At 42.7% G+C, this 13,032-nt stretch overlaps 1 protein-coding gene across 2 annotated transcripts; it reads right to left on the bottom strand.

Annotated features, from left to right (window-relative positions):
- Positions 1–952: 952 nt before the first annotated feature.
- Positions 953–11,866, bottom strand: CD302 (CD302 molecule). 2 transcript variants are annotated; one of them, XM_072121941.1, is made up of 6 exons: positions 11,601–11,866; positions 7,864–7,971; positions 7,045–7,167; positions 4,321–4,488; positions 3,693–3,719; positions 953–3,087 (listed from the first exon to the last, which is right to left on the bottom strand). In XM_072121941.1, exons 1-6 carry the CDS (start codon positions 11,725–11,727, stop codon positions 2,912–2,914), a joined length of 729 nt encoding a protein of 242 aa, XP_071978042.1. In that variant the 5' UTR covers positions 11,728–11,866; the 3' UTR covers positions 953–2,911. The 2 variants fall into 2 exon arrangements, with proteins under 2 accessions (XP_071978042.1, XP_071978044.1); XM_072121943.1 differs by lacking the exon at positions 3,693–3,719.
- Positions 11,867–13,032: the final 1,166 nt, after the last annotated feature.

Here is a 13,032-nt window from a genome sequence, read left to right as displayed (position 1 = left end):
CCCCCACGCCTTATCTTGCAGGTTCTAGAACTTCTTGCCTCCAGTGTTGACCGTTTAATATGAAAGGGTTTTTGTACAGCCTTTTTTTTTCCCTTCCTGATCCGCCTTCTACTGAACTCGATACAAAGCCGTGAGGTTGCGACTCGATGACTTTTTTTTTTTTCCAGATTTGGTCTATAGCACATTTTTACAATTAAAAAAAAAAAAATTTGCAAAAATATATAAATGCTAAAAAATTTTAAACACTTGTAATTGCTAAGAAAAAAATTGTAGCCCCCCCCCTGTATATCACTCTAAATGCACATTGATGTTTTAGTTGTATGATAGAAAGAATAAAAACTATGTATGGTTAAGGCAACTCCTTTTATTTCTTTAGCACATCATATACACATCATTGTATTGAACCTTGTATAAATTTGTCTAATAACTCCCAAACACAATTCAACCTTCTATATGGTTTTAAAAAGGACTTGACTCATCACAAAACTTCCGGCCCCCTCCAGGTAGGGTATGAAACCAGGGTCAGTCTGGCCCACCGGTCTGCTCCTACCAGGTGCTGACTCCGCCCATGTCACAGCACAGAGGAAGAGGAGGAGAGCTGCTGATACAGCTGCTATTTAGTTTTTTGAAACTGGGAAAAGAGGACAAGGGGTGGACCACAATGTATGGGGGGGGGGGGCGGAGATATTAAAGGGAACCTGTCACCAGGAGACCCCTTTTTTGCAACCCCCCCTGTCCTCATAGAGGATTGCACATACGCTGATAAACATTTTTGTATGAAAAATCTGTATTAGAGAACAAGATAACTTTTATATTACCTTTCAGTTACATGTACTGTGTAACTAGTCTAGTCGCCCACTGGGTGGAGCTGAAGAGTAGTTCCCCCCCACCCCCCCACCCTTGGAAAACCGACCCTCCATGTGTGAGATTTTTAAAAGTATACTCCTGCTCCTCACCCGCCCTCCTTTAATTTTTTTTTTTTTTTTTTTTCAGCCCCTGGCACGCCCCATGCACATGTTACCTACCCACATCTCGCCTGCTGTCCTGAATTCTTGCTGACCGCCAGGCATTCTCGCACCTGCGCGGTCAGTATGTCACCGACATGCGCAGATAAGCAGACACTGTAACCCCACAGAACTAGAGATCATACAATGTGGTTAGATTATCAGGGTATAGGTGTATATACACTTTCATAAATTTTGAACATTGTACTGACACCTAGAAGGAGATGAAATGCGTATTACACTGCTATATATCTGTTCCGGCCCCAGGCAAAGAACTTATCTGCTTGTAGCTACTCTATGATGTAATGTTTGCTGGCAGGAAGGCAGTGTCAGTGTCTGTCAATGTGAGCTCAGGCCTGGACTGCAGGGGGTGGGGCTTGGATGGAGGGAGCCAATCTCAGCTCACACAAATCCAAGATGGCTTCCCTGACTACCCCCACCCCAAGTTAGAAATTACAGGGTTGTGTCTAGGGTCAACTGAAATTGTGTTCAGCAGGACTTATTTTATTCTGATATAATTCCAGTCTATAACACCAATTCACTGTTAACAATGCATTTTTTTTAAGAGTACATTTAAGAAACTTGTCTTTGGGAATACCCCTTTAAAGGACATCTACTGGTGGTACTGTCCTCATCGTACTTCTGCTGCAGGATGTGTGTTTTGGCTCCTGAACAGCTATATACATGGGGGGGGGGACTTTGTAAAAGTATGCTAATGAGCCTGAAGCACTCAGGCCAACCTCACCTGAGTGCCTCTTGGCTCCATTGTGTTGTAATATAGTCATGTCCGCATACTCATTGTTCACCCCTCCATCCTATCCACTTATCTCAGATCAGCAAAGGTGAATAATGAGTAGGAGGCTGTGAGTATATTACAACCTGGTAGAGTCGCGAGGCGTTGGGGTGACATTTGCCTCAGGCTCTTTAGCATAAGTTCTTCTCTCATGTGTATGTCTGTTCTGGAGCAGGTTAGGACCGTCTTCCACCAGTAGATCTGATGGTAGACGTCCTTTATAAATTTATTACAGTACATGGTTCCCTCTTTACCTGGGTGTATATAATCTGGGCCTTGTGATTTGCCTGTTTTTGTAGTATTGGGGAACAACCTCAAAACGACTATCACGTTTACAATTGCCAAATTTTGCTGAGTTGTTGCCTGTGACTTAGGGAACAGCTTAGACCAGGTTTTGAAACTGCCGAATTTTTTACCCCACACTTTCCAAATTCCATTTATTACCCTCCATATACAGTAGCCATTGTGTTCTGTTGTGGTAGATGGAAGCTGAGCTGTGATTGGTTGCTGTTCTCCCACAGGTCATTCATATGACTCTTATGTGTGAGGTAAGAAGAATTGGGATACAGAGAGAGGGGGAGATTTATCAGAAATGTCTGTTCCAGTTGCCCCATGGAAACCAGTTTTATCTCAGACTATCTGTAATTTTATAAAAGGCTGTGCAAAAATGAAACTTGAGCTCTGAGACAGTCAGTCACTGAAAGAGACTGCCGGCGACAGACAGTCAATAGATACATATAAAATATTTTTGTTAACCCATTCTATTTAGTTGTAGCAGTTTATTTACTATCCCAGGTAACGCCAAGAGCTACAGCTAGTTGCTTATAAAATCCAGTATTGAGACTTATTTTAAGGGTGTGTTCACACATGGCGTGAATGTGTGCGTTTTCAAACACATTACAAGAGCTGAGAAGAGGCGCTTTGCCTGATTACATTGCATGTGTTAGTACATTTAGAAAACGCCTGCATTATTTTACACCAATGAGGCAGATCTCCTCCTCTCAGCTGCTGTAATGCGTTTCCGCCACGTGTGAATCCACCCTATCGGACTTTTCGTTCTGTAGGCGACACCTCCGTTCGGTCAGTATTCACACGGCGCGGCTCATGATACATTTCAGGCGTAGTCTTCTCTCTCCATTGTGTCCACCAGGACGGCATCATCGCTGTACGGGAGAAGCTCCGCTCTGTGCAGTGCACTCCTCCTCTTGTGGAGTAATATTACTACTATGGATAGTACCAGTGCGATTGTGATAAATGTCATGATCAATGTAATCATCACGGCTTTCTTATCTGCAGAAGAGACATCGAAAAGTTAGTTCCAAGATTTAAATGTGACAAATAGTTTTTACTTTCTAGCAACCACCAGTTTCTGTTTCGCTTTAGCGATTGAGTTGCATGGACGGCCTATCGTAGGCTATAGCCAGTGACTACTGTCCCCGTAATAATTATGTAGGCAGCATGATGGCTCAGTGGTTAGTATTACAGCCTTGCAGCACTGGGGACCTGGGTTTAAGTCCCAGGGTCAACATCAGCAATGAGTTTGTATGTTCTCTCCGTGTTTGCATGGGTGTCCTCCCACACTCCAAAACATACTGGTAGGTTGATTAGATTGTTAGCCCCATGGGGACAGGGACTGATTTGGTAAACTCTATACTCATTAGAATAATAATTACAAGAATTATTATTAGAGATGCACAAAGGGCTTCTCTCTGAGAAGAGAACCTGCAGGGGGTGTCAGAAAAGTAAGTACAGTGTTAATATTTTTTTTTTTTTCATAGACTCGAGTAGAAGCCGATTTTGTGCTGAAAAAACCTAACTATTATTATATTAAGTGTAAGCAGGCATTTAGCATTACAAGGGCCTAAAAAAAATATTCAGAAAAACTGGAGTCTTACCAATTGTGTGATTTTCTTTCGGTTCATCTAAAAGGAAGCGTATTTTCTGTTTTAATTGGTTTTAAAGCTGTTTATGTAGAAATATACAATATCTTAACACTTAGGCCCACATTTATCAAAAACAGTGCAGTCTGTACTATGTGCAGTGTCCTGTGTATAGTGCAGGGGGCGCCAGATTCATGATTTGTTGTGCATGTTTTTCATGAATCTGGCGCCCCCTGCACAGCCCCGACAGAGTGCTTCACTTTTTTTTTTTTTTTTTTTCAGACTGTCCATCTAAGCACCGGAACGCCCCTTTCAGTGCAAAATTTTGGTCACAAATGTGTCAGGGACATTTCTTAAAAACCAAACAAGCAGTTTCCACTAAAAAAAAAAAAAAGTGCAAAGTCCAACAAAAAAACTGGCGCAAAGCCTTTAATAAATATACATAAAACTCGAAGTTCAATAACTTATGAACATGGTCCCTCCCTGAATCTGCGGTGGCCGAACCCCAGGGACAAGACTCCAAGTACAAATAAATGTCGCTGGTTCATAGAGAGGATTAGGCATCAAACCGAACCAGTTTTCTTTTAGAAATTATCCAACATATAATAAATGGCGGTTGAGAAATCTGTATACAAATACTCACATTTACATAGGACTGCCGATTCCGTGAAGCCGTCGCAGTCGGTGATGTCCCATCGTCCGCTCTGTGTGTCCATTTTTACGCATGTGTCCAAATTATTGTCAGATAATTGTATTTTCCCCCAGTTTACGAATGTTACTTCGGACTTGTCGTACCACTTCAGGGAGTTGTCTGGTACAAGACAGAGCATGAGATTTATATCCGTCTAACTTAAATCTTTATGGAGACTTTGCCAATTAAGGCCGCCTTACAGGCGTGTGCAGACTTATAGCCATTGATGCTCCACTAAGGAGAAACTGGGAAATATGTAAATATGTTTTCAAAGGTGGGAATATTTATATCAAGTGTATTTTCTGGATCAACCACCTACAGTCAGGGATTGGCTACAGTAGTGACTTGCACTTCAAGCTCCCTCTAATGGCAGTTGCAGGAAGTCAAAATTTCTTATATTAGAAAAATAAAGATCCAATGAGTAGAGGAGCAAGACATCTGGGGGGGAAATTTAGAATCCTAACTAGTCCTGAAGCAGGTAGAAACATAAGTCATAGAAAACACTGCTACAATCAATATTATACGCTGCATATAGTTACATATAAAAAAAGACGCAAGTACAAGTAGACTCCTTTATGGTTAAACATGAGTGAAATCCAATTATCACATATTAAAAAAACATATACAAAGTAGGAGGGGGACTAAGGCACAGATTTTATATGTTACAATATGTCGCATGTATAATAAATACTCTGATTAAAGCAAATGTAAAAAAATTGGTTACAATATAGTAGTCAATACAATTCTAGGAAGGTATTAAAAGAAATGTCAACAGGACTAATATTCGCATATGTACAGTATTTTTCGGACTATAAGGCGCACCATCAATAAATTCCTGCTAAAATGTCTAGGTTCATATATAAGGCGCACCTGATTATAAGGATGAATGACCAGCAGGTGGCAGACCTGTGCACAGTTCAAGGCAGCTGTTGTGTGTAAGTACGGTTCATATATAAGGCGCACTGGACTATAAAGCGCACCTTTGATTTCTGAGAAAATCAAAGGATTTTATGTGCGCCTTATAGTCCGAAAAATACGGTAAATAGGAATACTCGCAATTACAACCTAAAATGTTCCATACTTTGTCCCCTCACTGCAGCACTCCAGCGCATGTTTCACGTGATTCTGTGACTGCTACACTGCTACAATCTATCCAGTTAGAAGCTAAAACTTCTCTAGCTAAACTGACTCTACTGATTTTCTCCATATGCAAATTGCCAATAAATAGTCAAAGGGGATTGACATCAGGCCTAACTAGTCACACTACCAAGGTGGGTGGGATTCACATACTCCTCAGGTGTTAAATTTTTCGGATGAAGTTTTTGAAGCCAAAAGCAGGTGTCAGGGGCGTAACTACAGCAGTAGTAGCCAATAAAGAAGAGAGATGACGGCACTCACCGATTTCGGGGCCGAAAAAACAGTTTATTGCAGGGAAGAATACAGAGCAGGGGTGATGCACGCCACAGGTAGGCGGCAGCTGTAGTAGCCATAGTGGCTGCTATGGGGCCCGCAGTCTCAGGGGGCCAATGCGCCACTTGTACATCATAATATGTGTATAACAGTGACAACTTCTACAGTACACAGCAAGGCTGAAGAACTCAGATAAGAAATGTCTGGGGAGGGGACAACAGGACTAAGAATCTCTAATTCCTAGCTTCTAGGCGTCTATTTCCCCACAGTTATTGGGACAGATATGTGCCTTCAACCCCCCCTCCCCTCCCCCCCATGGGATAAGAAGACTGCCTAGCGAATGGGGAAGGGGGGCCCCATTCAGAAGTCTGTTACGTTCCTGGCAGGTGTGGGTCATAATGGGTGAGAATGTTAAAAAATCGCTTGTGTATCACTGGAAACAATGAAATCAGGCCGACACACAGCACCCGGCGTTTGGAAACGTAGCGCTAGTGCAGTATGTGACTGTACCATTAATGCTGCAGCCAGAATGGTCTATCAATCTCAACGCTAAACAGATGCCTCTACTCTGTGTCAGTCACTGCACTGGCTGCCCATCACCTTCTGTATGCAATTCAAATTAATTACCCTCATCCACAAAGCTCTGCACAGTGCTGCACCTCTCCTCCCTCACCTCTTCAATCCTCCAGTGATCGAATCTTACTCTCCTCCTTAATTCGAACCTTCCACTCACGTCTCCAGGACTTCTCCCGTGCTGCACCTATTCTCTGGAATGCACTAACTCGATCTATCAGGGTAATACATAACTGCCAATCTTTCAGACGTGTCCTTTTTTTTTTCAGGCAGGCCTATTACATTCCCTAACTGCATGTAACTTTCACTTTGTTTGCTCCAATCCTGCAGGTTTCTCTGCAGATTGATGCTTCCTGGTTTTACGGCATATCTATAGCCACTGGGGACTTGTTCAACCATTACTTATTATTTTAATTATTTTATTCCCTAATGAATGGGTGGACCACATTACAAGTTACCTTCTGTATCACCCCTTCACCCTCATAGATTGTAAGCTGAGCCTTACGCCGATTGTTACATTTGATTATGTTATTGATCTGTAATTTCTTGTTTTATTTGGATATGTCCCCCATGATCTGTATCTGCGGAATATGATGGCCCTATAGAAATAAAGACTTGTCATTGCTATTCTATGGTATATGCAGCTTATACACTGAGCCATAATACAACATAACATACAGGTAGGTCACTTACCATCGCTGTCAAAGAACATGCCTAGGAAGATTTCGGTGGGACCTTTCCATTTTGTTTTAAACATTTCAACCAAAAAGGAGTTCTCCTCCTGTGAACTGATGCTTACAATGTCAGCGCCAATATCTGAGAGATACAGAGTAATACATCCATTAGCTAAATGCTGCAGATTTATTGCAGTTTGGTTCCAGCTGCAGAAACCCCCACCAATCACAATAGAGGTGTCTGTGGTTCGAGCACATGTACTTCAGTTCTTATAAACTGTATATAGATGAATTCAGCTTTGATGGAATTCAAATACATATTACTTTCCATTTGGATTTGTTTCCCATCAGTTAGCCAGGGCAGCATCTGCCATGAGGCAGGATGATTATCCTGCCTCAGGCAGCAGATCACAAAACTCTGAGGGGGGCGGCAGTCAGTGGATGAGATTTTTTTTTAAAAATCCTTTCACTTTGCCTGTCAAATGTCCATGCTCTTTATATGCCAGATTGCAACATGTTTATGACCTGGGGCCACTCACCAACTGTGCTGTTCCATCTCAGAGACCTAAACAAAACCATTTGTTTGTTTTTTCCAAAAATGTATTTAGGGAGAAAAACTGAGCTTGAACTTGCCAGTGACAACATGATAATCACAGTCGCAGGTTCTGGCACAGATTTCAAACTTTGTCATCCAAAAGGTTAAAAGTGGGACAACCCGTACAAATATTGGGCCTGAAAGCTACAACAGAAAACATCAACTTTCAGTCCAAAACTGTGTCCCCCCCAACTTTTCTGGTTAATCATGGCCCCTTGACAACACTTTGATGAAGTTTGTTACCTTTGCAAAGTTCTCGGCCAAGTTCGATGCTTAGTAAATTCGACTGCGTCACATGGACAAATGTGTAACACCTGTTGCGAAATTGGACCCATAATGGAGCAGGACACTCTGCAGTAGAAAAGAAGAGGAATGTACAACTTACCAAAAATCCCATGCAAAATAAATAGCTGTAAATTTGTAGAAAAATATTTGCATACTGTCTATACTATAGATGGTGTGTGGTTTGGCAGTAGAGCATTGCTTAAAGTGTAACTCATATGTCATATGTGAATCCCCCATTAAAAACAAACAGAATAAGGCCCAGATTGTGTTCCTTGTTCCAAAGTTATGGCATTTTCCGTTCTGTAGATACTTGTCAAAATCTTATTCAGCTACAGTGAAGTGGGCGGAGACTAGCCACTTCTAGTATCTGCCCTGAAGCTGTGTCAAACCGATGTTGCCATCACTTCCCATGATGTTTTTTGTTCTCTCATTCGGTAATTCAGCAGTAAATCCAGTGAGATTTCTACAAGAAAATCCCCTGAACACTGCATAGTGTACATACAGCATGGTGACTAGTGTGGCAGCTTTTATCACATGGAGGAGCATGAAGTATGTAATAAATAGTAGAAACCAGCACTGAAATAGTCACATGAAGTTTATAGTTTGCGCTGTGTTAGCACGCAGGGTTTATAAATTCTCTGTTTTGCAGAAAGGGTCTAGAGAGCATAAAGGGTGGGAGGGGGCAGCAGAGGAGTGTATGACACAGCAAGACATGCAGTGAGAAAAAGTTCAGCAGAGTCACAGACTGGAATAGAAGTGAGGGCGTAACCTGAGAGGATTCAGTCACAAACGGACTCAAGAGGTTTATGAGGCCCATAAGGTGTCACTTTCTCACATGAGAAGACTAGCATACATTATAGTCTGGGGCCTGGCACAGATTTTATACTGGGGTCCATCAGCTTCAAGTTACGCCACTGAATGGAGGGACTGATTAGGAACAGGGGAGACATTTTATCCACTGTACTATGGGGGAGATTTCTGCATCCACAGATATGAACCCGCTTAGCTACACACAGAGAGCACAATCACATGACCTCCCCCTCATCCCTCCAGAGAGAGCAGGGTGCAGCAGACACCTGTGAGTCCATACCGTTGTTTACACGAGGATCTCACATGGATTATCAGCATAGCCAGGGGTAGCCGCTACTTCAGGAATAGGCTGAACTGAGGAGGATAACAAAGACTCTGCTGGATATAGGTAATCAAGATAATAGGCAAAGTGGTTTTACATCCTAAGAGCTATTGACTATTGACTAATCATTGCACTTTAAGGGGGTTCAGAAGCACCTAGGCCAGGAGCCTGAAGGGGACTATGAAGTATCTTTTTCCAACGTGATTACAGTGACAACACTATAAAAAATACACTAAAATCAAGTTACACCACTGCCCCAACATCTGCGTTCAGCTGTATTGGGGTCTCAGTATCTACTGATCAGAAACTTGTATGTGGATGACTTTATTGCGTTTTTTTTATTCTGTATATTCTCTCTGATAAAGAGGTAATTTAAAAAAGAAAAAACATTTGAGTACAAGGTCCCGGATGGCAGTAACACATCCAGTGATATTCCACAGGCTCTTGCACAATGTGAACTTCCCACATCAGATATTATACTTTTTGGAGATAGTTTTGTTTTGGTGCTTTTTGTACTTTTAAATCAATTTGTGTTTTTTTAAAATTTTTTTTATATAAATTCGTCCACCCATTCAAAATATATGGCCCCTAAAGTCTATATGGAAATTAAATCATTGTACCGACCCGTTTCTCAATCCGCTACCTACATCAGGGGGGAGCAAACAATCTGCCGTGGTCTGCTCTATAGTATCGTTGGCGACAGTGGTCACTACAACAGACTGTAGAGCCCCATCAGCGGCTAGATGGACCTTCAAACCAGCAGCTCCAGCATGCCCCCCTGCCCCCCACTACACAGTCACACTGCCTCCCCCTACGTAGCCACACTGTCCCCCCTACATAGCCACACTACCCCCCCACCCATAAGGCACACTGCCCCTCCCCCTGTAGTCACACTGTTCTCCCCCCACCCATAAGGGAAAGAAAAAAAAACCCTCACCTTTCCTCGCTCCCCTGGAGCAGCGCCTGCGGCCACCTTCTTTCTTCGGCATGCACCCTCTGTACGCGCCCACACACGTGATCTGATTACATCATGATGTGTGCTGGCTTCAGAGCCGTCGCGTACAGTGCGGAGCGCCGCATCAGGGGAACGAGGAAAGGTGAATTTTGGATTCTGCCTCTATGCTGTGCTACCGACAAGCGCAGCATAGAGGCAGTAACTACACAAACCGGAAGGTTATCATTTGTACCAGTGTCTTAAAGCGACACTGGTACAATTGATCCAGCAGACAAATTTTTTTTTCGCCGCCTGAGTGTGCTCCTCGGGCCTGGGCTGCGGGTGTATGGAGAAGGCAAGGGAGCTGAGCCCTCACCATACAAGGTGGGCGTTTGCTACATATTTACTCACCGGTAACAAGCGCGTGGGTGTTACCCCATTCAGTACAATGTGTGATTTGCACAGTGTAATAAATGATGTGGTAAATCCCCATATACTGCCATATTGTAGTATGGCAGTATATGGCAGGATCAATCAGAGAACCTAGGGTTAAAGTACCCTAGGGGGATCTGAAAAATAGTAAAAAAAAACAACAACATAATTCCCTAGAACTGATATAAATATAAACAAACAGTAAACATCATAAACATGTTAGGTATTGCCACGGCCATTAATGTCCGCTCTATCAAAATATAATAATGGTTATTCCCGGGGTTTAAAATCGTAAAGGAAAATAGCGCCTAAAGTCGAAAATGACACTTTTTGCCATTTTGAAAAACATTAAAAAAAAAGTGAACAAAAGGCCGTATGGTTCTTCAAATGGTAGCATTGAAAACGTCATCAAAAGGCCCAAATAATGACACCACCCACAGCTCCGGACACCAAAGTATTAAAAAATTATTGGCGCCAGAAAATGGCAAAATGAAGAATTTTTTTTGTATAGGTGGTTTTAATTTTAGTAAATGTATGAAAACATTATAAATATATATATACCTATACAAATTTGTTATCCCTGTGATCGACCCAAAGAATAAAGTAGACATGTCATTTGGGGCACTAAGTGAAAGCCATAAAATCCAAGCCCACAAGAAAATGGCGCAAATGTATTTTTTTTTCACCATTTTCACAGCATTTGGATTTGCATTTTTTTCCTGCTTCCCAGTACACGGCATGGAAGAATAAATACCATCACTATGAAGTGCGATTTGTAACGCAGAAAACAACCCCTCACACAGATCTTTACATGGAAAAATAGGTTATAGATTTTTGAAGGAGGGGGGGGAGAGTGAAAAAGTGGAAACACAAAAATGAAAAAGGGCATCGGCGGGATGGGGTTAAAGCTTTGTGTTGTAATATTATTGGCCCTTTTTGTAACCTTGCGTGTGATTGGTAGGTACTCTAGCCTGGGTTCTGTATACAGATTTGGAGGAGCGGGAATATTTGACTTGTATTCAAAACTGTATTTTCATAATTGATCTCAGAAAACCCACATGAAAAGTATCACCCCAAAAGTTCAAATGGGGTAAGAATCTGGGACCAATGGCACGGAACCTTTCATGTAGCAGAAGAACTGAATACACAATGTTCTGGTTTGTATGTTACATTGTTATAACATATGGTATCACTTACCAGCTTCTTGTCCAGGGACAGACTGAGCGGCCGCTGAGCCGAGTGCAGAGCATAGACATAGAAGAAGCGCCGTCCTTGTGGGTCCATTACTGACCTCAGCATCGTGATAGCACAAGGTTCTCCTCATCGCTGCCGGAGATGTGTCCCTCCAAAATCACAGCCAGACCTGGGACCTTTACACTAAATATCAATTGCACAACAATGTGAAAAACAACTTCTGCTCCACCATTTGTGAGAGCGATCAGGAAGGAGGGGGACGGAGTCTGAACGCTCAATGATTTGGAAACATTTGTGTATTAAAGGGATATTACATGTTTGTATCTACAAGTAAAGATAATGGATTTTTTTTTAATAGCGAAAAGGGAGAAATAAAAGACCTTTTAATATAAAACTTTTGATAAAAAAAAAATTAATTCTGTACCATTATCTACCTGCATTCAGCACAGTGGCTTAGTGGTTAGCATTACAGCCTTGCAGCGCTGGGGACCTGGGTTCAAGTCCCAGGGTCAACATCTGTAAAGAGTTTATATGTTCTCTTCGTGTTTGCATGAGTTTCCTCTGGGTCCTCTGGTTTCCACCCACACTCCAAAAACATACTGGTAGGTTTATTAGATTGTGAGCCCCATTGGGGACAGGGAATGATTTGCCAAGTTCTGTGCAGCGCTGCGTAATCTGTGCGCGCTATATAAAGAATTATTATTCTGGTGGTAGATGCCCTTTAATGAAGATGTGAACTGGGCCTAAGATGACTAAAAAATACTGGTTATTCATCCGCTAACTCTGCAAGGGGTTCTGAGCATTGCGGTTCGGAACCATCAGGTTGCCACCAGAACTATGTCTTTGTGCCAGGGCTGTGGGGGATTTCAACAACCTTGGGGGATCTGATTGATACTACCATATACCTTATATACTCGAGTATAAGCCTAGTTTTTCAGCACAAAAAATGTGCTGAAAAACCCAAACTCGGCTTATACTCGAGTCAAAAAAATAAATATATCTAAACTCACCTTTCCGCTGACCCCTGTATATCTTCTGTGCGATCTGTCCGGCAGCAGCGGCAGGCTATATACACTGGGGCAGGGTCTGGCAGGCTATATACACTGGGGCAGGGTCTGGCAGGCTATATACACTGGGGCAGGGTCTGGCAGGCTATATACACTGGGGCAGGGTCTGGCAGGCTATATACACTGGGGCAGGGTCTGGCAGGCTATATACACTGGGGCAGGGTCTGGCAGGCTATATACACTGGGGCAGGGTCTGGCAGGCTATATACACTGGGGCAGGGTCTGGCAGGCTATATACACTGGGGCAGGGTCTGGCAGGCTATATACACTGGGGCAGGGTCTGGCAGGCTATATACACTGGGGAAGGGTCTGGCAGGCTATATACACTGGGGAAGGGTCTGGCAGGCTATATACACTGGGGAAGGGTC

Source organism: Engystomops pustulosus, chromosome 8 (assembly GCF_040894005.1).
Source record: "Engystomops pustulosus chromosome 8, aEngPut4.maternal, whole genome shotgun sequence".
Lineage (NCBI taxonomy): Eukaryota > Metazoa > Chordata > Amphibia > Anura > Leptodactylidae > Engystomops > Engystomops pustulosus.
The sequence above is the reverse complement of the archived record's forward strand: the minus strand, read 5'-3'. Positions and strand labels throughout refer to the sequence as shown.

Coding starts and splice junctions, on each gene's coding strand:
- CD302 (XM_072121941.1), bottom strand. CDS start 11,727: ATGAGGAGAACCTTGTGCTATCACGATGCTGAGGTCAGTAATGGACCC. Junction 7,168..7,863: donor TGGCCGAGAACTTTGCAAAG/GTAACAAACTTC, acceptor TGTATCTCTCAG/ATATTGGCGCTGACATTGTA. Junction 4,489..7,044: donor CATGTTCTTTGACAGCGATG/GTAAGTGACCTA, acceptor GTCTTGTACCAG/ACAACTCCCTGAAGTGGTAC.